Source organism: Giraffa tippelskirchi, chromosome 4, assembly GCF_054371585.1.
Source record: "Giraffa tippelskirchi isolate mGirTip1 chromosome 4, T2T-mGirTip1v1.2.pri, whole genome shotgun sequence".
Taxonomy (NCBI): Eukaryota; Metazoa; Chordata; class Mammalia; order Artiodactyla; family Giraffidae; genus Giraffa; species Giraffa tippelskirchi.
Window position 1 is genome coordinate 193,618,850 of NC_137278.1, and position 27,026 is coordinate 193,645,875.

General features: G+C 34.6%; 1 protein-coding gene across 9 annotated transcripts in view; it reads right to left on the reverse strand.

Annotated features, from left to right (window-relative positions):
- Nucleotides 1–806: 806 nt before the first annotated feature.
- Nucleotides 807–27,026, reverse strand: part of LOC145545286 (natural killer cells antigen CD94-like) — a 37,045-nt gene continuing 10,825 nt past the window's right edge. Inside the window, exons 1-7 of one of the 9 annotated variants that reach the window (XM_081589368.1) lie at nucleotides 13,909–14,182; nucleotides 11,968–12,063; nucleotides 9,343–9,441; nucleotides 8,767–8,838; nucleotides 8,025–8,176; nucleotides 7,014–7,141; nucleotides 813–1,094 (exon numbers count right to left, since the gene is read on the reverse strand). In XM_081589368.1, the coding sequence (XP_081445494.1) occupies nucleotides 974–1,094; nucleotides 7,014–7,141; nucleotides 8,025–8,176; nucleotides 8,767–8,838; nucleotides 9,343–9,441; nucleotides 11,968–12,061 (666 nt within the window). In that variant the 5' untranslated portion in view covers nucleotides 12,062–12,063; nucleotides 13,909–14,182 and the 3' untranslated portion in view covers nucleotides 813–973. Of the gene's footprint in view, nucleotides 1,095–7,013; nucleotides 7,142–8,024; nucleotides 8,177–8,766; nucleotides 8,870–9,342; nucleotides 9,442–11,967; nucleotides 12,064–12,241; nucleotides 12,885–13,908; nucleotides 14,183–16,717; nucleotides 17,792–27,026 lie in introns of those variants that run through there. The other 8 variants (XM_081589372.1, XM_081589369.1, XM_081589378.1 and 5 more) reach the window with 8 other exon arrangements.

Below are 27,026 nucleotides of genomic sequence, written 5' to 3' on the forward strand. Positions count from 1 at the left end.
ATCTCTCAATCTGATTACTTTACTAATGTCTGTCCTCTCATTTAGTTTGAAAGCGCTATGAAAGTAGACATAGTTCTTTGATTTGTACAGATATGGATCTCCAGCCCTTAAAACTCAGTGCCTGACCAGTGACAGGAAAAAGATCCTTGTTTTTGAATGAAATAAGTACTATTCATTCCACTCCAGCTGAGACTATCCATTTTCATTAGTTGCATTCATAATTTTTGTGGCTAACAAAGTTTTAACATCTCCTGGCTCTCCATAACCACTTTTAAACCATTATTTTCTAGCTTATCAAAAATGCAATTTTTCTTTGAGATTCATTTTATGAGACAATTTTATCTTCTTACTTAACCATTTATTTCTCTGATAGATGACCATAATAAGGCAAAGAAAGAATCATGTTTTATATAAAATTAAACAAAAGTATGAGGCTAAAGTGATAAAAATTATTTTGAAAGTACTGGAAGACCTGAATCAACCTGAATAAAACTTGATTTATTTAGTACCTCTGTCCCAGTAATAGAGGAATTTCCTTCATACTTCTATCTCAATAATGTTTCTTCATATCTTTATTTTCTTTATGTTATCCAATGTTGAGTTTCCCCTGTGGCTCAGTGGTGAAGAATCTGCTTGAAATGCAGGAGATGCGAGTTTGATTTGTGGGTCAGGAAGATCCCTGGAGAAGGAAATGGCAGCCCACTCCAGTATTCTTGCCTGGGAATTCCCATGGACAGAGGAACCTGGCAGGCTACAGTCCATGGGGTCACAAAAGAGTCAAACACAGCTTAACAATTAAACAATTATCCAATGTTACTAAAATACTGTTTATTGTATTAATCCTGTTACAAATTATGGATTAAAGTTAAAGAATAACACATAGACTTCAAGGTTTAATGACATCTACTTTTAGCTAAACACATTTTTACATAGTTGTCATCTCACTGGAAAATCTCAGGGACTTTATCTAATCTTAATATATTATCTTCTTACAGATACAATAACCACTACTATTGCAATCTTCAGCAGTTATCTGGCCATATTTTATGTGTGCACATTTATTATTAGCATTCTCATGTCCTGGAAGTTGAAGCCTAGAAGAAAAAATACTTTCCATTAAGTTCTGAAACGGTTTTATGTGTCAATTGTACTTTTAAAATTCATATTTTGACATACTTATAAAAAAGTAGAAACGTCATTTTCCCAGTTCTCTAATAATAAAATAATGAATATTTTGTCATCTGAAATTTAATATTAAATCTAGAATTGGGATGTTAACAATGCCTTCAATTCTGACTTTTATCTATGTGACCTCGGGCAATTTCAAAGTATCTTCCATCTTCACAGGGGTCTACTCTATTATATATTAGTGTTTTGATAAACATTTTATTATATATATAGTACAAAAAATTTTTATGAATCATTAATGACAATTCATTCTCTTCTGGGAAAATTTACCTTGCTCCAGAGTAAAGATCAGATTCCTCTTTACTAATAAGTCTAGAAAATAGTTTTAAAAGATTAAATATTTGGATATGTTAATGAGAATCAAAGCAATTTATAAACATTTAAAGAAATATATCATATAATTCCTGAAAAGGGGCATGTATTTACTCTTAGTGCAGCAATTAGAAATGAATATTAATCACTCAGAATTTTAATCCAAAATCTTAATTTAACACAAATTATGTTAGAAAATCATTTCTGTTAAGAGTGGGTATATTGGAAGAAATCTTGCATATTTTAGTCATAAGATTTTATGGTACAAATGATATTTTAATTTAGATTTTATTTTATTTACTTTTAATTATTACTTTTTGTTTTATTTTAAGCATGCTACATGGCACACAGCTTAGTTCCCCAACCAGGGATCAAACCCATATGCCCTGCAGGGGAAGCATAGAGTCTTAACCACTGGACCACCAGGGAAGTCCTGAAATCACATTTTAAAATTAGATTCATCTATATAAAATTTTATTTGACATTAATTTACTGTTAAGATCTGGAGTAGGAGAGGAAAGAGGAGGAGGAAGGAAAGATAACTTTATTTTCTTAAAGTACCGTACACTTTTCACATGCTTAAATTTATCAATTACTGTATTTTCACAACTACTCTATGAAGTGAGTTCTATTAGTCATCACATCTTATAGAAAATGGAATAGAAGCCAAAACAGAATATTTGGATAAAAGACTGTGATTCAAGTGTCAGTGCCAAGACGTAAATCCAAGACACTTAAGAGCCTGTGCTATCAATTACTTACTGTATTTTAGCTGTGGAGCTTAAAAGTGGGGAACTAGAGTACTGGCAGCTCAGTATTTCCCATAGTCTTGCTAAACTGGTTTTTACACACATGGTGTATGTGCACTGGTATACATTTTATACCTCAACTTCCAGATACCCTAATAAAATCATGGGAATTGAGGCCTATAAATCTTTTTTTGAATGTAGGTAGTAGGTTGAATCGGAGAAGGCAATGGCACCCCACTCCAGTACTCTTACCTGGAGAATCCCAGGGACGGCGGAGCCTGGTGGGCTGCCGTCTATGGGGTCGCACAGAGTCGGACATGGCTGAAGCGACTTAGCAGCTTAGCAGTAGGTTGAATAAGTATTAGTCACTCGGTCATGTCTGACCCTTTGTGACCCCATGGACTGTAGCCTTCTAAGCTACTCTGCCCATGGGATTCTCCAGGCAAGAATACTGGAGTGAGTTGCCATTTCCTTCTCCAGCGGATCTTCCAGACCCAGGAATTGAATTCAGGTCTCCTGCATTGCAGGAAGATTCTTTACCATCTGAGCCACCAGCCAAGTCAAAGGTTGAATAGAATTCATAAATAAAATCCAAGCCCACCCAGAACTTCAAAAGGTATACTTAATTGGAAATAGTTTCCTTACAGATGCAATTAAGATTAGTGTCATGAGGTCACAGACATAGAGGACAGACTTATGGACACGTGGAGGCAGGGAGAAAGGAGAGAGGAGGATATATGGAGAGAGTAACATGGAAACTTTATCATATGTAAAATAGATAGCCAATGGGAATTTGCTGTATGACTCAGGGAACTCAAACTGTGGGTCTGTAAATATATAGAGGTGTGGGATGGGGAGGGAGGTGGGAGGGAGGTTAAAGAGGGCGGGGACATTTGTATACCTGTGACTGATTCTTGTTAATGTTTAGCAGAAACCAACACAATTCTGTAAAGCAAATCTCCTTCAATTAAAAAAGTAAATACATTTACATTTAGGTCTTTAATTCATTTTGAGTTTATCTTTGTGTATGATGTTATGTTCTAATTTCATTATTTTACATGTATTTTTCCAGTTTTCCCAGCACCACTTATTGAAGACACCATCTTTGCCCCATTGTATATTCTTGCCTCCTTTGTCAAAAATAAGGTACCATAGGTGCAAGGGTTTATTTCTGGGCTTTCTATCTTGTTCCATTGGTCTATATTTCCGTTTTTGTGCCGGTATTATACTGTCTTGATGACTGTAGGTTTGTAGTATAATCTGAAATCAGGAAGGTTGATTCCTCCAGCTTCATTCTTCTTTCTCAAGACTACTTTGGTTATTTGGGGTCTTTTGTGTTTCTGTGTGAGTTGTGAAATTTTTTGTTCTAGGTCTGTGAAAAATACCATTGGTAATTTGATAGGGATCACACTGAATCTGTATATTGCATTTGGTAGTATAGTCATTTTCACAATATTGATTCTTCTTACCCAGGAACATGGAATATCTCTCTATCTACTTATGTCATCTTTGATTTATTTCATCAGTGTCTCATAATTTTCTGTATACAGTCCTTTTGTCTCCTTAGGTAGGTTTATTCCTAGATATTTAATTCCTTCTGTTGCAATGGTGAATGGCACTGATTCCTTAATTTCTTTTTCTTATTTTTATTATTAGTATATAAGAATGCAAGTGATTTCTGTGTATTGATTTTATATCCTGTGACTTTTCTAAATTCACTGATTAGCTCTAGTAACTTTCTGATAGTATTTTTAGGACTTTCTATGTATAGTATCATGTCATCTGCAAACAGTGAGAGCTTTGCTTCTTCTTTTCTGATCTGGATTCCTTTTATTTCTTTTTCTTCTCTGATTGCTATAGCTAGGACTTCCAAAACTAAGTTGAATAATAGTGGTGAGAGTGGACACCCTTGTCTTGTTTCTGATCTTAGGGGGAATGCTTACAGTTTTTCACCATTGAGAATAATGTTTTCTGTGGGCTTATCACATATGGTCTTTACTATGTTGAGGTAGGTTCCTTCTACACCCATTTTTTTAAGAGTTTTAATCATAAACTGGTGTTGTATTTTGTCAAAGGCTTTTTCTGTATCTACTGAAATTATCATATGGTTTTTATCTTTCAATTTGTTAATATGGTGTATCACATTGATTGATTTGTGTATGTTGAAGAATCTTTGCTCCCCTGGAATAAACCCAACTTGCTCACAGTGTATGATCTTTTTAATATGTTATTGGATTCTGTTTGCTAGAATTTTGTTGAGGATTTTTGCATCTTCAAAGGGATGACCTAGAAGGATGGGATGGGGAGGGAGATGGGAGGGGGGTTCAGGATAGGAAACACATGTAAACCCATGGCTGATTCATGTCAATGTATAGCAAAAGCCACTACAATATTGTAAAGTAATTAGCCTCCAATTAAAATAAATAAATTGAAAAAATAAGAAAAATTGGATTAAAGGCCTAAATGTAAGACCAGACACTATAAAACTCTTAGAGGAAAACATAGGCAGAACACTCGATGACATAAATCAAAGCAAAATCCTCTATGACCCTTCTTCTAGAATAAGGGAAACAAAAACAAAAGTAAACAAGTGGAACCTGATTAAACTTAAAAGCTTTTGCACAGCAAAGGAAATTATAAACCAGGTGAAAAGATAACCCTCAAAACGGGAGAAAATAATATCAAATGGAACAACTGACAAAGGATTAGTCTCCAAAATATACAAGCAACTCATGCAACTCAATACCAGAAAAACAAACAACCCAATCAAAAAGTGGGAAAAAGACCTAAACAGACATTTCTCCAAAGAAGACATACAGATGGCTAACAAACACATGAAAAGATGCTCAGCGTCGCTTATTATTAAAGAAATGCAAATCAAAACTACAATGAGATATCACCTCACACTGGTCAGAACGGCCATCATCAAAAAGTCTACAAACAATAAATGCTGGAGAGGGTGTGGAGAAAAGGGAATGCTCTTGCATTGTTAGTGGGGATATAAATTGATACAGCCACTATGAAAGATGGTATGGAGATTCCTTAAGAAACTAGATATAGAACCACCATATGACCCTGCCTTCCCACTCCTAGGCATATACCCTGAGGAAACCAAAATTGTAAAAGACACATGTACCCCAATGTTCACGGAGGCACTATTTACAATAGCTAGAACATGGGAGCAACCTAGATGTCTATCAACAGATGAATGGATAAAGAAGTTGTGGTGCATATACACAATGGAATATTACTCAGCCATAAGAAGAAGTGCATTTGAGTCCATTCTAATGAGGTGGACGAACCTAGAGCCTATTATACAGAGTGTAGTAAGTCAGAAAGAGAAAGATAAATATTGTATACTAACACATATATACAGAATCTAGAAAGATGGTACTGAAGAATTTATTTGCAGGGCAATAATGGAGAAACAGACATAAAGAACAGACTTATGGACATGAGGAGAGGAAGGAGAGGGTGAGATGTATGGAAAGAGTAACATGGAAACTTACATTACCATATGTAAAATAGATAGCCCATGAGAATTTGCTGTATGTCTCAGGGAACTCAAACGGGATCTCTGTATCAACCTAGAGGGGTGGGATGGGGAGGGAGATGGGAGGGAGGTTTAAGAGGGAGAGGACATATGTACCTATGGCTGATTAATGTTGATGTTTGACAGAAGACAACAAAATTCTATAAAGCAATTATCCTTCAATTAAAAATAAATATTTTTTTAAAAAATTTTTAAATAAATTGAAAAAAAAGGCTAGTGTCATGAAGAAACCATATTGTATTGTACCCTAAATCCAATAAGAATATCCTTATGGGAGAGCAACATACACAGAGAGATGCAGAGAAGGAGCAAAGGAAGTTGGAGGTATAGACAGTTGTCTCTTTGTATCCAGGATGTAGGGGGTGGGGAGATTCTTCTAGGATCCCCAAGATATCAAAGTCCACAGATGCTCAAATCCCAGTCAGTTCTCTGTGTCTACATTGTTGGTTGAACTTAAGAATTCAGAACCTGCAGATACAGAGGGCTGACTTGTCTTTAAATGATGCCAAGGATTGGCAGAATATCTTGTATTTTCAAGGAGGTTTACTTTATTTCCTTTATACAGTAGCATTTTTATAAACAAGTTCCACAGTATACATAGAACAGAAAATTGTTTTTAATCATCAACAACAGTTAGCTTTCTCTCTGGAAAAGTTTAGCAAGCTCCTTCAGACAAAGGATCTTTCCAGAAAAGAACCAACTCTACCAAGATCTTGATTTCAAATGTCTGTTCCCTCTGCTTGAAAGAATAAATTTCTGTTGTGTTAAGCCACCCCATTTGTAGTGATTTTTTTTTTTATGATAGCAAACTATACAAAGTACACTAGGTGAGTCCTAGAGAATTGGAGAGCACATTTTAAGAAAATTTCAATACTTGCACATGTCTTGCAGTCAAACAAACTACGCTGAAATTAAAATGACAAATCTGAAGCGTACTCACTTTGTAATCTTATGCAAGTTTATTTATTCAATTACCTTTTATTACAATGCAGAATAATTATACTTCAATAAGCAATTTCAATGAGCTTTGAAAGGAACTTATTTAACTTAGTATACTAAGTATTTTACTCCTTACTTTCCATCTTGCCTGTCTTTTACTCATTGATTTCTTACAGGTGCATCTGTTATAAAAGCTGTCCACATCCAATATTTATGTTTGAAAGAAAATAATATTGTTCTGTACTGAAATTTTAAAACAGTAAGAAACTTACTTGTTCAGGGTAAGTTTTGTATCATCTAGCCAAACCCAGTTTAGTTGTTTATTGCTGTAGTATAAACTGATTGAAAACTTTTCTTTTTGCAAACCGCATTGCATTTTTGACAATTTTATTATAAAATTCTGCAGAGAGGGAGAGGAAAGTAAATCAAAAAGTGGAACTTTTCTTACAAAAGAGGAATATAATAGTTTAAATATGCATATTTTATATAAACTTCTCTTTGGATTCTCTGTTCTTTATATTGAAAGAATCTGGAGGGATTAACCCTAAATTCTTCAGCCATAGGCTGGGTGCTCAGAGCTAATAACTCATTTATTCACTGAGTAATCTTTTTTGGTACACATTTTATTCTAGTCATTTTCTTAAGTTATGGGTTGTAAAAGTAAACATAAAATCTTAAAACTGTAGTTGCTCAAATTAGGCACTGAAAAAATGAATAGTATTCATTGACTTATGTAATAAGTAGTAGTAACACATGGTACAAGAACAGAAATACAGGATTGAAGGAGAGAAGTTAACAGGGAATTTTAACAGATTTTAGTGAACTAAGGATGTTTTCCAAGTGGATCGTCTAGTAAGCTGAATCTTAATGATAGTTTGGGATGGGAGGTAGAGGAAATAAAATGTGTCAGAAGTAAACAGAACAAGGACATAAAAGAGCACAAGGGGGCCATAATCAATTTAAATAACTTCAATACAGTTGGAGACCATGGCGCACTTTCCTTAGAACAGTGTGATGGAGAGTCCCTAACAACAGAAGAAGATAGAGAAATAGGCAGAAATCAGATTACAAGTTATCTTATCTACATTTTACTTAAACTTTACCCCAAGTGCTAGAGGAAAACCACTCAGGTTTTATTGAAGTACACATTCAAAATTACAAGTTGCAAAGATTCTGGTGACTACACTACGGAAAGTAATTCAGAAGAATATAAAACTTGAGTGATTGCTGTCATCCTAAAATTTTCTGATACCAAAATTTATAAAACAAAATCTTGTCCTTACCATCTCTTCTTCAGTATTCAACTTAAGAAATCCAGAATGTAAATCAATGCAATATTGGCGACATTCCTTCCAAGGAGAACTGTTTCTTGAAAAATAGTAACAGTTTTCTCCATACTGATGCCAGTTGTTTAAACAAGTAGGATATTTCCAAACTATTAAAAATTTAAAATATAACTGAATGATTTCCATAAGTACAAATCACATCAGTAAGTTGACATAGCAAATCTACCATATACAAACAAAAACACCTTTTGATTTTTAACACTTAAATTTAGTGTTGAATTTATCTTGTTAATAACTCAGTTCATTGAAAACATTTTGGTCTTCAAGATTCATAAGATGTATATTAGGAAATAATTTTTAGTGACAAAATTAGAAATGTGTCAGGAAACCTATCCGAAGTATATGACTGTTAAAATTATCAACATAATATTCTTTCTTTGTTTTCACATGAAAATAAGATATGTATATAATTATCTTTTAAAAGCTGTAAGTTTCAAAAATAAGACAACAAGAAATACATAAATGAAATCATATAGATATGCCCCAAAATGATGATGCCTTGTGAAAATATTTTACTTAACTTCAAGTTGTCATTTAATAGTGCCATCATCATTTGAGTCTTAATAGATTTTACATATATATATTTACATGTATCCAGTTACATGCATTAAACAAAATAGTTTATTGTCTCTTATCTCCTGCAAATAAAATTATGACTCAGGGATTCATCCAAAATTACCTGTTTTATTTGCTTCCTTGTTGGAGGAGCTATTTCCTGGACCTCCTTCTGGTTGAAATGCCTTCTTATTCACTGAAGAGAACTCAGAAGGATCAGTTTTAAACTCAAAAAGAAAAATTTGACACATTCTTATAGGTAAAACATTGTACTGAATTCACAGCTACAAAAATGATGAAAGAAGCATCATTTACTTCAAAGAACTTAAAAGTAACAAAGTCATAATCATAAAAATCAAATTATAGTAGATATACAGTAAGTTCACACAGCAATAAATCAAAGAAGAAAGAAATATTGTTCTGATAGCAGTGTAAGAAAGCTTTTTCACAAAGAAAAAAGTTTTAAAGATATTTCTGGTAAAGGAAACATGAGAACAAATAGTAAGGCGGTATGTAATGTTCTTGATATGCTTAGAAATGGACAACATTTTTATATGTCTCTAAGAAATTATCTTAAGTTCTGTGTAGAGAATATTTACTTTGTTAAGAAATAGAACTGATCAAAATGATGTGTTATCTTCAATATATTTCACTATGTGAGTAATGGAAAAGTAAACTTCTATTTCATATTTTGACTTACACTCAATGACCAAGTATCCAACAGAAACAAGAAGCCCCAGGCAGATGATCCACAGAAACACAGCAACATATTTCCATGAAGAAAGTGGAGTGGGGTGATCTATATAGAGAGAGATGAATACATCTTATAACATCAACTCTAAATATTTATTCAGAGTTCTGCTTCTGTTTTAGGTGCAGTAAACTCTACAGCAAGGTAGCTCACATCCTAAAAATAGAGAAAAGGAAGGTAATCTACAAAATCATAACTCATTTTGAGGGAATGAGGCAGCTGAATTGATAAAGTGATCAGGCGATCTGAATTCTAAAGAGATAAAGCCCTGAATCTATGGAAAGACAGCACACAAACTCGACTTCACCTTTGGCAAAGCATAGGAGGAAAAGTGGCAGCCATACGAGAGTGAAGTATTTCAACAAATCTTCAAGGCTAAAAGAGACTTCAAGACAGAGGAATCAGAAATCAAACTGCCAATATCTGTTGCATCATAGAAAAAGCAAAGGAGTTTCAGAAAAACATCTTCTTCTGCTTCATTGACTACACTAAAGCCTTTGACCGTGTGAATCACAATGAACTGTAGAAAATTCTTAAAGAGATAGGAACACCAGACCACCTTACCAGCCTCCTGGGAAATCTGTAAAGCTATGACAAACCTAGACAGTGTATTAAAAAGCAGAAGCATTACTTTGTTGACAAAGGTCCATCTAGTCAAAGCTATGGTTTTTCCAGTAGTCCTGTATGGATGTGAGAGTTGGACCACAAAGAAGGCTGAAGGACAAAGAACTGATGCTTTCAAATTGTGGTGCTAGAGAAGACTTTTGAGAGTCCCTTGCACAGCAAGACACTCAAACCAATCAATTCTAAAGGAAATCAATACTGAATATTCATTGGAAGGACTGAGGATGAAGCTGAAGTTTCAATACTCTGGCCACCTGATACAAAGAGCTGACACATTGGAAAAGACCCTGATGCTGGGAAAGACTGAAGGCAGGAGGAGAAGGGGATGACAGAGGATGAGATGGTTGGATGACATCACCAACTCAATAGACATGAGTTTGAGTAAGCTCCAGAAGGTAGTGAAGGACAGGGAAGCCTGGCAAGCTGCAGCCCATGGGGTCACGAAGAATCAGACAAAACTTAGCGACTAAAAAACAACAAGCCCACCCTGTACCCTGCATTGACAGTAGGCAAAAGCCATCTGCTTCTAGAGAAGAGACAGAAAATCAGTTTCTTCCCAATATCCTGAAATTGTACAAAGCATAGGACCTTAAAATCCACCAATACAGGATACATGCCACAGAGGAAGGGACAGAAAATCCACCTGTTGTCATCAGAAGAAGAAAAGGTTTGGTCTTTTCAGCTAAAAACAGATTACCATCAATTACATACTCTAATCTCTAGAACATTTAACCATCATGTCTCTATTTATATTTTTATATTGGGTATAAGCATGAAACTTACCTTGTGGAGTTTTTTGTAATTGATTTCCATCTGTGAAAGAACTTTATAGACAGTGAAAATTTAAGAAGCTTTGTTAGGTAAAAATAAGCTTAAAAGACAGGATAATGACTCTAAGTCATTCTGTTTGATCCAAGATAAAATATGAACTGTCGTGAAGTATGTCATTTTATACATACTTATGCACATACATACATTTAATAATATCATTAATAAAGTTTTCCTAAACCAGTAGATTTTCCCGTACATATCTATTGGTAACTGCATTGGTAAGAAGTACAGACAATGGTAAGATGAACTGTTCATCAGAATTTTAAAAAGAAAACAATTTCTGAATCTATAACAAGCAGAGTGTATTAGGCATTAAGGGGTCTTTAAAAATTTGTTAACACTATATTAAGCAAAATTTTAAAATACTTCTTCATTAGCCTCATGGTGAATCTGTATATCATAAACCATATTGTAATAATTAGCAATCTAAAAAATTGGAAAGTAATCAATTGAGATCCTCGTTAAAACAATACATCTTAGCCAAAGTATTGAATATCCGTTTGATGTAAGACAAAATAGAACTAGCACACTGATACACAGCTCACTTCTAATCATTCCACATATTGATTTAAAACATCGGAGGACTGCAAATTAGCAACAGGAAAAGTACAAATGAAAGCAAATTTTAAATGATAGGAAGATATATCATTGAACTCCATATAATCATATGCACCAGTAGAGTAATAACATTGGCGTTTGTGTATCAGGAAGCATTTGAAAAAGTCCACTTTGAGCACACTATTCCAGCAAATACTCAAACCAGGAAAACAAGAAAAATAGTCCCTAATTCACAGCAACTGTGTTAGAATAATGAAATTATCTCTTCAATTCTCACTTCTCTGTTTTCCAAATATCCTACTATATAGTGTTGATATCTTAAATTATAGAAAATGATAAACAACATATCTCGATCCTCAACATTTCACTCATTCTAAAAACGCTGATATAATGTTTGCAGCATAGTTACAGTGATGACTCTCATGGGGAAAAATATAATCCTCCCTCAAAAGCACTTATTTTCCTTGTTTAGTAAGAGAAAAAAAAATTAGATCGTGTGTGTGCATATGAGTCTGATAATGAATAATTCTGTATATTCTTAAAGTAGAAAACATGAAAGACCTTTTCTCTTGGTAGTTTCAAGTCTTTGCCTCCTCTGTGGCTGAGATGATGGTTGAAATAGCAAATCGGAGTAAGTTACAACTTCTTCAGTCATTACTGAAAATGAACAAAAAAATACATTTTAAATTCATGTAAATTGTGAAATCCATAAGTAAAATTGGTATTGAATGAAATGGTATTGGGAATGAACTTGAATAACTAGTGATTGATTAGAATACAATTACAAATATGAAAATATTTTAAGAGTGAAGAAATATTAATTTTTAAATGTTACTTAATGAGTTGGTAAGTCTTCTCAAGCGGTTCAGTGGTAAAGAATCCAGCTGCCAATGAAGGAGAAGCAGGTCCAATCTCTGGGTCAGGAAGATTGTTTGGAGGATAAAATGGCAACCCACTACAGTATTCTTTCTGGGAAAATCCCTTGGACAGAGGATCCTGGGGGACTGTAATCCATGGAGTCACAAAGAGTTGGACACAGATGAGTGACTGATCACACACGCAAAGTAGTGGCTATGGTATATTACTTTTGGCCTTTTAAATATTGTCTATTCACAATTGCAAATCTGTTAATATCATTTACTTATAAGCAAAAATGCCAAAGATGATCTGATGGCTTTACTGAATTCTTTCGACTGAAATTTTTCCTTATAGCTTGGCACTTCTATTCTTTCACAATTTCACCTGTTCCTGCTTTCTTTCTAGTCTCATCTTTCAACTCAATCTATTTTCATTTTCCCCATAATTCCACTGACACATTTGTTCTTTCTCAACATACCACAAGCACTACTCTAATTTCAATGTTTTGCTCAAATTCTTCCTTCTCAAGTACATTTTCCTCCTCTATTTGCTCATAATAAATCTGTAGATCACCGCGGCGCCCGAAGGGCCCGATGAGGCGGGCCGGCCTCCACCTGAGTGAGCCGCGGGGAACTGGGCCGGGCGCTGGCCAGCCCGGCCCGGAGGACTGGGACATTAAAACCTGACCCTTTCCGCGTTCCAAAAAAAAAAAAAAAAAAAAAAAAAAATCTGTAGATCAAATTCTACCACCTTTAATAAAATTTCCAGATCCTTCGATAACAATTCATCTCTTTTTCCAATTTTTCTCACTATTTTTTGTTTGTCACCATCCAATTAATTATCTCCTTTTACCTTAGCTTATCTTTCATTAATGTCTCCCCAATGTATTGTGAATTTCTTGATACATCTTATTAACCTTTGTTACTGCTGTAATTATTTATTAGATTTCTATACGAAGTATAAAAAGTAACAGTTTGTGAATTAAACTTTAATTTGAGAAAATTTGAAAAATATTTTTCATGGTTAAACGTTTTAGAAAATTTGATAGGAATCTGTGTGAAAATTTTTTATGCCCTTACTAAAGGATAATATATCCAAGTTAAGCATAGTCTAATTATATCCAATTATGCTTTACTCTGGTGGAATTTTATATTTCCTTGTTTATTTTCTTTAAACATTCAATTTATACCAGTTAATAATGTCAAGGTAACAAAATGTCAAATCAAATAGTATCAGTGATAATAATAATGTCATATCAAATAGTATCAGTGAAATTACTAAAAATAGATAATAATTACAATCACTTCTTTATTCCAATTCATCTGATTTCTCTTCTAGCATTACTATTTTCTTCAATTCTTTCTCCCTTCCTTTCTTCTGAGTTCTCGTCCCCCGCTCTGTCACTCATACTTTTATTTCCTTTTCTCCCAAATGATATTTATAGAGATATATAAATGTATATATATATGATTGAAAATTATATATAATCATATAAAATTATATTATTATTTTTAAAACATATCTGCATATTGACATACAAGTTCATCTTTGCATCTATAACTTCAGTTTCTTTGATCCAAATTCCCTCAAAATTCCAAAAATACATGTTGAAAAACAATAGAAATCTGGGAAATCAACAAATACCTGATTTTTAGAAGACAGCGTCTGAATTTTTGCCGAGTGTGTGTGTATATCCTTGGAAGAAGCAATCTTATCTTTTATCACAGCAGTTTGAATTTAAGAATTTTGATCATCAAGAGCCCAGAAAATAAGCCAAGAAAAGAAATACACAGGCTAATAATTCCTTTGCCTGTTGTATGAGAGACTCTGACAGGTGAGAGCAGAATTCAAGAGTAAGAGTGCTCTGGATGTAGCCACACAGGAAACTGTTTTACTGCTGCTCAGTTTAGCTCTGTATCATCTCTAGATTGGGCATGTCATCAATCTTACCCTGAATTACACAAGATACCTAACATATTTTCACTAAAGACCAGTTTTGCTCAACCTTGCTTTGTCACAGACATACCTGAATACATCATTTAGTGTTTTTTTAAAAAAGTAGCTTCAAGTGCTTTCAATTATTTCCAGTGGACTTTATTACATCTTACATTCATTTTATATTTACATTTTACGTGCTATTTTGGAACTATTATTTATAGACACTTGTGATGTCTCTTTATGAACTCTTTCCATTCTAGGGTAAGTACTATTTTTCATCACTAGATGGTGCATGCACAATTTTCACAGTTCTCAGCATTTATTGTGAGTGGGTTATTAATTCCCAAATAATTTTAATCAGCTATAGTCACTAAAAAACAAAACTACAGATACTAATCAATGAATTATTCACATTTATATAAAATTCATTTTCTCAAAATAATTTTACTCTTTGTGGAATAGAAAATACTTAAAACATTTTGACAATTCTAGCATTATTTTAGCTTAGGTTAGTATAAATTTTATACTCATTTTTCACTGTTAACATTTTCAAAGATTTTTATTTAGTTAATCTTGGGTCTTTCTTCATCACTCTAAGAAAAATGAACATATTTCAAGATACTAAGTAAAAAGAAAATATATATGTATATTTGGATAAATAAATAATATGTGGAAACAGGGCACTAACCCCTTTATAACTGAATAATTAATATATAAAAAAAGGAAAATATAATAAAGTATCAAATAAATTCAAGAAAACAGGAGAACTTTATCACTAAAAAATGATAAAATAAATTTCAAAGGAAAAAACATATTTGAGCCCCTCAACTATTTAAATGTTTATTTAATTTTTAAATTTATTATTGAAGATAAACAGGGAGTGAAATATATACATATATTAAAACCCACCCCCCTGTTCTCAAAAAGAAAAAAAAAAACCTACAAATAATAAGCATAAATAATTATGTCTTGAGAATCCAATTCTGTAATATATGAGAAGACAGAGAACATAGAACATTCACAGACTTTTAGTGTTAATCAAAATTACTAATCAATTAAGATAAAAGAAAGAAGGAAAACTCTACTATAATAAGATACAAACCTTCAATTAATCTCACTTGCCAATATGGTTTAAATAGAAATAACTCTGCTATTCAGGTATTAAATGCTATCAGATCAATATTTGAAAATTGTATTTAAAATTTACTCTCTTTTAGTCAGAATTCCTCCATTGGAAATAAATTCAATGAAAATAAGCCAAAAAAGGGAAACATTTTCTATTGCTCAGAGAATGGGAATTTATAATTCAAAGGGGAAATTTAAAATGTCTTCACGTAGTATAATGGGAGAAATTATATTGTAGGAAAGTTACTGTGCATTTATTAAGAACATAAAAACATATTTCTGTGGCATATTTATTAGTATATAGGTAATAAATAATATTTGTTCCATTCATGTGTTAAGGGAGGAAAATGGCAGGATGAGAAACTTCACAACGCTGACTCCTCACTAAATCAATGACAAAGCTGGCAAAAATTTTCCAACTCAATTTCTTTCAGAACTCTGGAATCTAATGAAATACAAGAAGTAGGGAACCATTTCATGAAGAAATAAGTTGCTAAATTTTGGTAAGAAGCATTTGTTTCATTCAAAGTGAGTAGAAATAGGACGCTAATTTTTTTTTTTTAATTAAAGTATAGTTGATTTACAATGTGTTAGTTTCAGGTATACAGCATAGTGATTTGTTTGGGGGATTTTTTTGCAGCTTATATTCCATTATAAGTTATTACAAGATATTGGGTATAATTCCCTATCTATACAGTGAATTCTTGTTGTTTACCTATTTTATATAGTTTGCATCTGTTAACTTCATACTCTTAAATTGTCCTTCCTCACCTCCCTTTCCCCTTTGATAACCAAAATTTGTTTTCTACATCTATGAATCTGTTTCTGTTTTGTATATAGATTCACTTGTATTATTTTTTTAGAATCCACATATAAGTAATATCATACAGCATTTGTCTTTCTCTGTCTAACTTATTTCACTAAACATAATATTCTCTAGGTCCATCCACATTGAAACAAATGACATTATTTCATTCTTTTTATGGCTGAGTAATATTCATATATATGCCACATCTTCCTAATCCAGTTGTCTATTGACAGACACTCAGGTTGGTTCTATGTCTTGGCTACTATAAATAATGGCGCTATGAACATTGGGATGCGTGTATTATTTTAAGTTACAGTTTTCATTTTTTCCATATATATATACCCAGTAGTGGATTTACTAGATTATATGGTAGCTCTATCTTTAGGTTTTTAAGAAACCTCCAAACTGCTTTCTACAGTGGCTGCACCAATTTGCATTCTCACTAACAGTGTCAGAGGGTTCCGTATTCTCCACACCAGCATTTATTATTTGTAGACTTTTTGATGATGACAATGTTGGCCATTCTGATGTGATCATTCATTTGTCCAACATTTACACTATCCATGCTGTATATACTACCTGTTTTTTGTTTGTTTATTTGTTTTTTAGTATAGGGGAAAGTAGTTTATATATAACTTGATCTTCTATTTCAAGCATCCACTGAGGGTCTTGGAACATTTCCTCTGTGAATAAGAGGAGACTACTGTACTGATGCCCGCAACAGAGAAAGCCAGATTCTGAAGAAGGAGTTTGCAGCAAATGAAGGATTTATTGCAGGGCACCAAGCAAAGGTGCTTCCCTGGTGGCTCAGACAGTAAAGAATCTGCTCGCAATGTAAGAGACTCGGGTTCAATCCCTGGGTCAGGAAGATCCCCCGGAGAAGGGAATGGCTACCCACTCCAGTATCCTTGCCTGGAGAATTCCATGGACAGAGAAGCCTGGAGGGCTATAGTACATGGGGTTGCAAAGAGTTGGACATGACAGAGAATAACATTTTCAATTTCAAGGAAAGTTGTGAAAGAAAAATCTGAGATCCACACCAGCGTGGTCTTTGAGTTGAGTTTGAGGTGTGTTTTAAAGGGGAAGAACAAAGTAGCCGGAATTAATCATCATCTTCCAACATTTCTGTGACATTTTTTAAATCATAGTTTCAGCATTCAGACTATCTCTGGTTTATAATTCTCTGGCCAGGTGGTCCATGGCTTAGGAATCTGTCAGCTCATCTTAACCTAGAGAAACAACCAGAGCTTTTAATTGTTGTTGTTCAGTAGCTAAGTTGTGTCCAACTCTGTGACCCCATGAACTGCAGCACACCAGGCTTCCCTGTCCTTCACTATCTCCATGAGTTTTCTCAAACTCATGTTCATTGAGTCAATGATGCCATCCAACCAATTCATCCTCTATTGTCCCCTTCTCCTCTTGGCCTAAATCTTTCCCAGCAACAGGGTTTTTTCCAGTGAGTCAGCTGTTCGCATCAGGTGGCCAAAGTATTGGAGCTTCAGCTTGAGCATCAGTCCTTCCAATGAATATTCAGGGTTGATTTCCATTAGGAGTAACTGTTTTGATCTCCTTGCTGTGCAAAGGATTCTCTCAAGAGTCTTCTCCAGCACCACAGTTAGAAAGCATCAAGTTCGTATGTTGATGATAAGAGTCTACCTGCCAATATAAGGGACACGTGTTCAATCCCTGATCCAGGAAGATTCCACATGCTGCAGAGTTACTAAGCTCATGCACCACAACAGCAGAGCCTATGCGCTAGAGCCAGCAAGCTGCAACTTCTGAGCCCACATGATGCAGCTACTGTAGCCTGTGTGTCCTAGAGCCTGTGCTCCGCAACAAGAAAGCCACTGCAATGAGAAGCCCATATATTGCAACAAAGAGTAACCCCTGCTTGCAGCAACTAGAGAAAGCCCATGCAAAGTAGCGAAGATCCAGTGCAGACAAAAATAAAGAAATAAATATTTTAAAAGAAGCAACTATAGTACAGGAATGATGTTACCGACAACAGCAATTTTAATCACCTGACTTTGGTTGATCAGCATTCAGTTAGCATAGAATTGAGGTCAGAGAAGACAAGAAAGAGAATAAAGTTTTGGATAGAAAGATTAATCATAAATTTGGTAAGAGAAGTTGGTTTTAAGGAGACTCAGTTTCACTCAGTAACAGCTGAGTGGAGGAAATGTACAGAACAGGGTATGTGTAAAGACCAGAGAGTTTCTATGCCCTCTCTGGGCAGGTGCACCACCCTCCCAGCATATGGATGTGTTTACCAACTCCTTCTGAGTTGGGACTGAAAGTTCCAACTTTGTAATCCTATGGTTGGCTCCTTGGGCAGCCAATTCTGGTTCTTCAAGAGTTACCTCGTTAGTATAAATTTAGAAATGGTTGCAAGGGGCTTATTATAAACCACAAAAGATGCTCCTTTCACTCTTCACATAGGAAATTATGAGGATTTTAGAAAGTCTCAGGTACCAGCGAGAGAGACCAAATATGCATTTCCTATAATGCATATATCCACAGTATTACAGATAATATATATGAGCAAATTGTTGTATGTTTTTTCAGCTCTACACTTTTTAAAAAGTCCTTATCTTCATTCCAAAAGAGTGAGACGGAAAAATCATTGAAATCATTCTTTTCAGAAAAATGAGAATTGAACTTCCCAAGTTAGTAGACCACATGTTGTGCTGTGCTTAATTGCTCAGTCGTGTCCGACTCTTTGCGACCCCATGGACTGTAGCCCGCCTGGCTCCTTTGTCCATGGGATTCTCCAGGCAAGAATACTGGAGTGGATTGCCATGCCCTCCAGGGGATCTTCCCAACCCAGGGACTGAACCCAGATCTCCCGCATTGCAGGCAGATTCTTTACCATCTGAGCCACTAGAGAAGCCCATAACTGCTGGAACTGATCAGAATCTGTGAGTTCTAACTCTTGCCTGTGCATGCTCAGTCTCTTCAGTTGTATCCAACTCTTTGTGACCCTATGGACTACTGCCCCCAGGCTCCTCTGTCCATGGGATTCTCCAGGCAAGAATACTGGAGCAGGTAGCCATTCCCTTCTTCAGGGGATCTTCCCCACCCAGGAATTGAACCCATCTCCTGAATCTCCTGCATGGCAGGCAGATTCCTTACCCACTGAGCCACCTGAGAAGCCCCATGGAGCACTGAAATAAAGTCAATGTGTGTAATTTAGTGCCACTTTTTTTGTTGTTGTTGTTGTTTTTTGGTCCATGACACATGACACATGGGATCTTGATCAAACCAGTCAGGGAACTAAGATCCCATGTGTCATGTTCACGCTTTCATATTTTTATCTGAAAAAAATAGTGTTTGGTATGTACATAATGAAATCCCTTAGACATAAAATACTTATGTTTTAATGATACTAAGATTATTTTATTTTCATAGTGTCATAGTATTCTATATTTTTAATATATATATAAGTATTGATTTATCATCCTTTACCAAATTGTTCCTAAAATGCTATATACACTCTATATGATATCTTTAATTTTATCCTTATTATATAAATCTTTGAGGTGTTTTGTAGTGAGTATTTCAAGGTACAGGGAATTAACCAACAATTTGTTTCTAAAGAACTATTCATTTAGTACTTGAATGGGAAGCCAGGTCAAAGCATTCAACTTACTTGGTTAGTTTCCTTCCCTAGATAAACTGCCTGCCAAAGGACAATGTGTAAAATCAGGATTAAGTACACCTAACTCATTCTTGCTTTCCAGTAATGAAATTCTGAGTAGCATGGAGAATCCATCTTCTGTTAAACTTTATTCTTCATTAGTAAAGAACTAACATTTACATCTGTATTCAATGTACTTTCTGGACAAGCACAGAAGCTAGAGTCTAAAGGTGGAATATAAAACATAATTAATGTTGGAATTTTTGACATTTTTTACTGGTATTTATTCAACCAAAAAAATCTGTTATTGGTTCATTTCTATGAACAAACATTAATTAAGAAACTACTATATTCACTGAAGTGTGAAGTGCTCAGGGATATGACTAAATAAGTCAGAAATAATCCTTTACACCATATTATAAAGGGTAATTTACTAATTACAATTAATTACCAATAATTTATTAATTACAAGTTGTTCAATAAGTTGAACAATAAGTTATTCTTATTAATTATGTTATTATAATTAATATTACCAATAACTTATTAACAGCATTTTTACATTTACTGGTCCAGGAAAAAACTTTGTATATTGACTAATTTTTTTTAGCCATAAATAAATTGAGAAAAAAACATATTTGCACCCTTAATTAGGTAGTTTAGTTGTGGAATTTTGATAGATGTTCAGGAAGTGTTTTTATTTTCCTCCAAAGGTTGCTAAACTTAAAAAATATTAGGTGAAAATCTGGTAACATGCTATCCTAGCGATAATGTCTTATTTATTTTTCTCTCCTTAATATTCACAAATCACAGTTTATGGTAATAATTCAAATGTTGCCACATGCACGGCACTGAAATTGTGGAAGCAACTCATGAAAGATAGGCTACATGATCACAGAAAAGTGAGGAAAGTTTCAGGAAGCACTTAAGAAAGAAGGAATTCACGTTGGCAATTGGATTTTGAGATGGATCTCACAGGATAAGAAGGAGTTAGAAATGCCTCAATTTTGAATTATTTTCTGAGTCATGTAGTTAACAGCAGGAGCAAAGGAAAAGAGGAACACAGCAAGGGCTCTGAGCAATCCCAGGCAGGTAATCAGGGTTCACTGTGATTTGTTTGCAATCTGGTATGTAATCATATGTACTCAGAGAGGAAACAAACTTGCATATCAAGCTTATATTTCCATTATTCATTAACACAGAGAGGTTAAACATTTACTATCATCCTTACATTAGTGAACATTGGAATTGGACCCTCCTACAATGGAGAAAGGGAGAGACTATTGTTACATTCTCTCACACTCCTGAATGGGGAAATACTGAAACCCTCTATTTTCAAATTAAACCAGCCTCTGGGGTTGGTTCACAAATATTTACAGATATTAGAACCTGCAAGATTATGGTGGTTTCTAGAGAGAATTTACCTGAAAACTGTGTTTAGAAAAATGTAAGAAGGCATTAGATATTTATGAGATTAGGTTCAGGTTTCAGAAAGTACATGAAATTTTTAAAATGTTATGTATTGGTGAAATAAAACATTTACAGTCAAACTACTTCTGAAAAGCTTCGAGTCTCATAAAGACTTCAATAGAAATACTTAACCATTTTTAAACAAGATTTACACCATAATTCAATACAAGGTGCAACACTTCTGAAGTCTTGAGAATAAGCCTTAATGGAGAAGGCTGAAAAGATGCAGAGAAAGCAATAGAAAGAAGAGTCAAGGGAGTTCAGTTCAGTTCAGTTCAGTTGCCCAGTCATGTCTGACTCTTTGCAACCCCACAGACTGCAGCACACCAGGCCTCCCTGTCCATCACCAACTCCCAGAGGGAGTTTACCCAAACTCATGTCCATAGAGTAGGTGATGCCATCCAACCATCTCATCCTCTGTCGTTCCCTTCTTCTCCTGCCTTCAATCTTTCCCAGCATCAGGATCTTTTCCAATGAGTCAGCTCTTCGCATCAGGTGGCCAAAGTATTGGAGTTTCAGCTTCAGCATCAGTCCTTCCAATGAATACTCAGGACTGATTTACTTTAGGATGGACTGGTTGGATCTCCTTGCAATCCAAGGGGCTCTCAAGAGTCTTCTCCAACACCACAATTCAAAAGCATCAATTATTTGGCCATCAGCTTCCTTTATGGTCCAACTCTCACATCCATACATGACCACTGGAAAACCATAGCCTTGACTAGACAGACCTTTGCTGCCAAAGTAATGTCTCTGTTTTTTAATATGCTGCTTTGTTGGTCATAGCTTTTCTTCCAAAGAGTAAGCGTCTTTTAATTTCATGGCTGTAATCACCATCTGCAGTGATTTTGGAGCCCAAGAAAATAAAGTCTCCCACTGTTTCCATTGTTTCCCCATCTATTTGTCATGAAGTGATGGGACCAGATGCCATGATCCTAGTTTTCTGAATGTTGAGTTTTAAACCAAGTTTTTCACTCTCCTCTTTCACTTTCATCAAGATGCTCTTTAGTTCTTCTTGCTTTCTGCCATAAGTGTGGTGTCTTCTGCTTATCTGAGGTTATTGATATTTCTCTGGGCAATCTTGATTCCAGCTTGTGCTTCATCCAGTCCAGTGTTTCTCATGGTGTACTCTGCATGTAAGTTAAATAAGCAGGGTGACAATATACAGCCTTGACGTACTCTGTTCCCAATTTGGAACCAGTCTGTTGTTCCATGTCTGCTTCTAACTGTTGTTTCTTGACCTGCATACAGATTTCTCAGGAGGCAGGTCAGGTGGTCTGGTATTCCCACCTCTTTAAGAATTTTCCATTGTTTGTTGTGATCCACACAGTCAAGGGAGGGAGATGGGAAAAGTGGGAACTAATGAGGGAGAATTCAAAAGGCTCAGGGATCCTTGTAGTAAATATTTGAATGTATCTCTTAGTCTTTAGGTCATTTATTTGATATATAGTCGTTTGGGCAAAAAACATTGGAAAAGGAAGATGTGCTTTTCAAACCCCTAACTCCATGATTTTTAAGTGGAGTACTTTATTCTACAGTGACATTATTCTTACATTTTCTTCTCTGTCTCTGTTAGCACCTCTCTTCCACTTCTGGAAGACAGTAACATGGCAAAGGAGCCTAGAAAATCTAGAGTAAAAAAACAGCTGTGTACTTAGTTGTTCATTGCTCAGTCATGTTCAACTCTTTGCTACCCTGGACTGTAGCCCACCAGGCTTCTCTGTCCATGGAATTTTTCAGGCAAGAATACTGGAGGGGTTGCCATTTCCTCCTCCAGTGGATCTTAACTGAGCATCAACTATATTCTCACTTCTGTTCTGTATGCTTACTTTTCAGGTTTTTTCTTTTTTTAAAAAATTTCTCAGCAAATTCGCAGGTAGATAGTCCCACTGTGTAGATTAAAAATTGAGGCTCTGATAATAAAATTATTTGCTTGAAACTTCAAATATAGTCAGAATTTGACTAAGAATTCAAATTAAACTTTGTCTAAGCCTCTAGAGACTTTAAACCTCAATTACTTTACCACTGTCACTAATAAAATCCTTTTTGGAAACTTATCTTTCTCTTAATGTAATTGAAGGTTGTACTTTGAGTAATTTCTAACTGCACATATATCTAATTTTAACCTTTTACAAATGCCTACCTAGTTTTCCAAACAATGTGTTAATCCCTCAGTCCTGTCTGACTCTTTGTGAACCCATGGACTTTAGCCCACCAGGCTCCTTTGTCCATGGAATTCCCCAGGCAAGAATACTGGATTGGGTTGCCATTTCCTTCTCCAAACAATAGTATCTATTTAAAAGTCTATGATTTGAGGACACCACCTTGATTGTAATTTAAATTTCTATATGTATTGATAAACTGAGGCTATTTCTGGCCTTTCTTTTCTATTTCTTTGGTCTGCCTATTTGTGTGTCATTACCAAGTACACTGTTTTACCTGGAGGCTTTTGAGGTATGTTTTAATAATTAGTAGGTTTAGTACTTCCTCATAACGATACTTTTACAGTCATATTGACTGTATATACATCCTGTATGCTAAGTTTCCCATATGAACTTCAGTGTCAACTTATCTTGATCCATCTGTCATTGGATTTTTATTGGTATCACTTCAAATTTATAAATTAACTTAATAAAAGGTCCTAACCTAAACCAGAAGATAGCTTTATATTTTTGAAGCCTATTTTTTTGTGTTTCGGGAATTTTTTACACTTTTTTCATTAGATTTCTACAAGTAAAATTCTAACTTTAGAATACACAAACACACACACACACATTTACCTACACACACGTGTGTGTATATGTACTTTATCAAGTTAAGGAAGTATCTATACCTTTTTCCTTTTTTCAAGAGTTCTGTATGTTCAATTTTTGCAGATGTTTCAGGTACATTTGGAAGGAAGGTATATTTTATATTATCAGTATATAGTGGTCAATTTGTGTCCAGAATATCTACTGCATTGACTATATCATTTAGATCATCTGTAATACAGCTTATTTTTTGTCCAAACTTTCTGTTTTATATTGAGAGTGACCTGTTAAGTCACTATTTGTTAACACATTACTATATATTTCTTCTTTCATTTCCTAGAATTTTTATATTATATAGTCATTGTTATTTCCTAGATGAATTCAGAATTATTTAATCTTCATGGTAGCATTTGGCTTTTATCATTATAAAACATCTTTCTTTGTCATTTAATTCTCATACATACATAGTATCAGGATTTCAACCATTGCTTTCTTTTTGCTTCCTTTTACCTTATAAATCTTAATTCATCTGTTTGCTTTTAGCTTTCTGTTGCTTTCCTGAGTATCATTAACTTCTGCTTTATTTCAATCTTTCTTTTTTTGTGCATTTCTTTTCATGATTGTACGAAAATATCTAATTTAATTTGCAGTATTTATATAGACTTCTTTAGCCTTATGGTTGTTTCCCTTTTTAGGTGGATGGCTTTTTGTAGGTAAAAATATTATATTCACATTCTTGAATTTTTAAAGTAGTTTTATATAGATAAAATCTGCTTTTTCTATTCCTATTTATTTAATAGAACTTCCCAAGTGGCAACAGGGGTAAAGAATCTGCCTGCCAATGCAGGAGACTCAAGAGATGCAGGCTGGATCCCTGAATTGGGAAGATCCCCTGAAATAAGGAATGGCTACCTGCCTCAGTATTCTTGCCTGGAAAATTTCATGGCCTGAGGAATCTGGCGGGCTGCTGTTCATGGGCTTGCAAAGAGTAGGGCAATGCTGAGAGACAAGTGCATTTATTTAATGGTTAAGGTTCCTAGTTAGAGAGCTCCCTCTTCTGTCAATTCTGCCCTATTCTTGACAGTTTCCTTCATGGATGGTATATTGCGATAGAAGTAGGGAGGGCAAAGGGAAGTCTTTTTTGTCTTTCATTTCCTCAATATTCTTAAATCCTCCAAATTAAGTCTTTGCTTTCACACTCACAGCTCTAAGAGATATGACCCTATGTGTGTTACCTGCTTCTCAGATAATAAGGGGGAAAAAAAGAAGGAAAAAAATGCTTTCCCAAATTTCTCACTTCTTGTCTTCCATTTCAAACCCTTTTCCCGTTTTATAAACTACCGAGTCTCAACCTTTGTTAAGTATTTTGGAACTTATTGTTGCAGGTTTATCTTTATAGGTTCATTGTGTCTATACTTCAGCTATGTTCTCTATTTTCACTTTTTGAGAGACAATTTTAAGGACTAATTTCCCTAACCAGCACCATAAGCATTCAGTGGTAGACTGGAGCAAGAACTCTGTCAATATTTTTGTATTTCTACTTACAGATAATTTGTTGGTTATGGTGCTCTGTCTCTGAAGATGGTGAAAGAACATGGATCTTTTATGGTTTTATTTGTTTCCTTTATTGCTTTTACAAATTAGGGGGAAGTTTGAGGGATATTTAGAATCAAGCAACCATCTTTGCTATATAAAACTGAGGATTTGGTAGTATTTATTAAAGTACCCTTTCTTTCAGATCTTTACTTAAAATCTATTCCACACTCTTAACCTCTAAAAGCTTGTATGGAAGATTCATAAATTCTCAGTGAATAAGCATTCTAACACCTGAGGTGGCTATGTTATCCATGTATGCATTTGCTTTCTTATAGCCTCACTGTGTTATTTTTTAGTGTTTTAACAAACAACAGGAGCTTATAATGGCTAGAAAAAAATGCAAGTCTAAAAATTTTATTGTGCTCAATAAGGTAAAGACATACAGAGGAAGATTGTCACATTGGATTTTACAATGCAGGTTTTATAATAGGTAGTACAAACTGATATTAATAAGATACAACTGATTTTGTACAGCAAAATTTGTAAGTACATTTACAACTGGTAAGATGCAACCAGGAAAAGGATAAAGTAAAGTGCAGAGTAGCACTGATGTCCATATATTCTCCTTCTACACATTTTGACAGGGGTTGGTGAACATTTGCCCTACCAATTGTCTTTGAAAATAAAGTGCTTTTGTAATGCAGTCAAACTATTAATTTATGTATTATAAACGTCTTCTTTTGCACTACAATCACAGAGTTGAGAAGTTTCAACAGAGACTGACTTACTATGTTGAAAATATTTACTATCCAGTTCTTTAGGGAAAGTTTTCCAATCCCTACACTAGGATAAAAAATGTTTCAAGAGTTCCAAAATTATGGAAATGAAAAAGTTGGTTTAAATGTTCCAAAGATTTCCAGGTTTAGATAATTGAAACAAATCGAAGGCTCCAATGAGAATACTCATGTAAAGCTTTTAATAAAGGCAGTTACTATAAGACAACAGGAGAAAGGTAATTCAAAGAAACATCCAGGAACAAGCTCCCCAATGTTCTTATTTGTCTGAAGATATGATTCATCATCTCTCTGGATGAAACTGCTAGTGTTTGTGCTGATGGATGTGTGTGGACACTTGGTTACAGGACAGCTCAGGCAGAAGTTTTCTGTTGAGACTGTTCACATGGTGAAGATTAAATAACTCATTACTTCAAGCTTAAGTTATCAATAAACAAATTGGTCATATATTCCACTCAGGAATTTTGAGCTTTAAAATATTCATCATTAGTCATGAGTTAATTAGTTACTTGGTGGGTTAATTAATTGCCCTTATCATGGCCAGCAGCCAAAAAACAATTCTCAAGTCTCTCTGGAGGTAAGCAAAGAGTCCAGATTTAAAATAACTCTATTTTCATTAAGCAGATTTAGATGTCACTTCCATAGCAGCTCAGTGGTAAAGAATTGATCTGCCAATGTAAGAGATGCAGGTTTGATCCCTATGTTGGGAA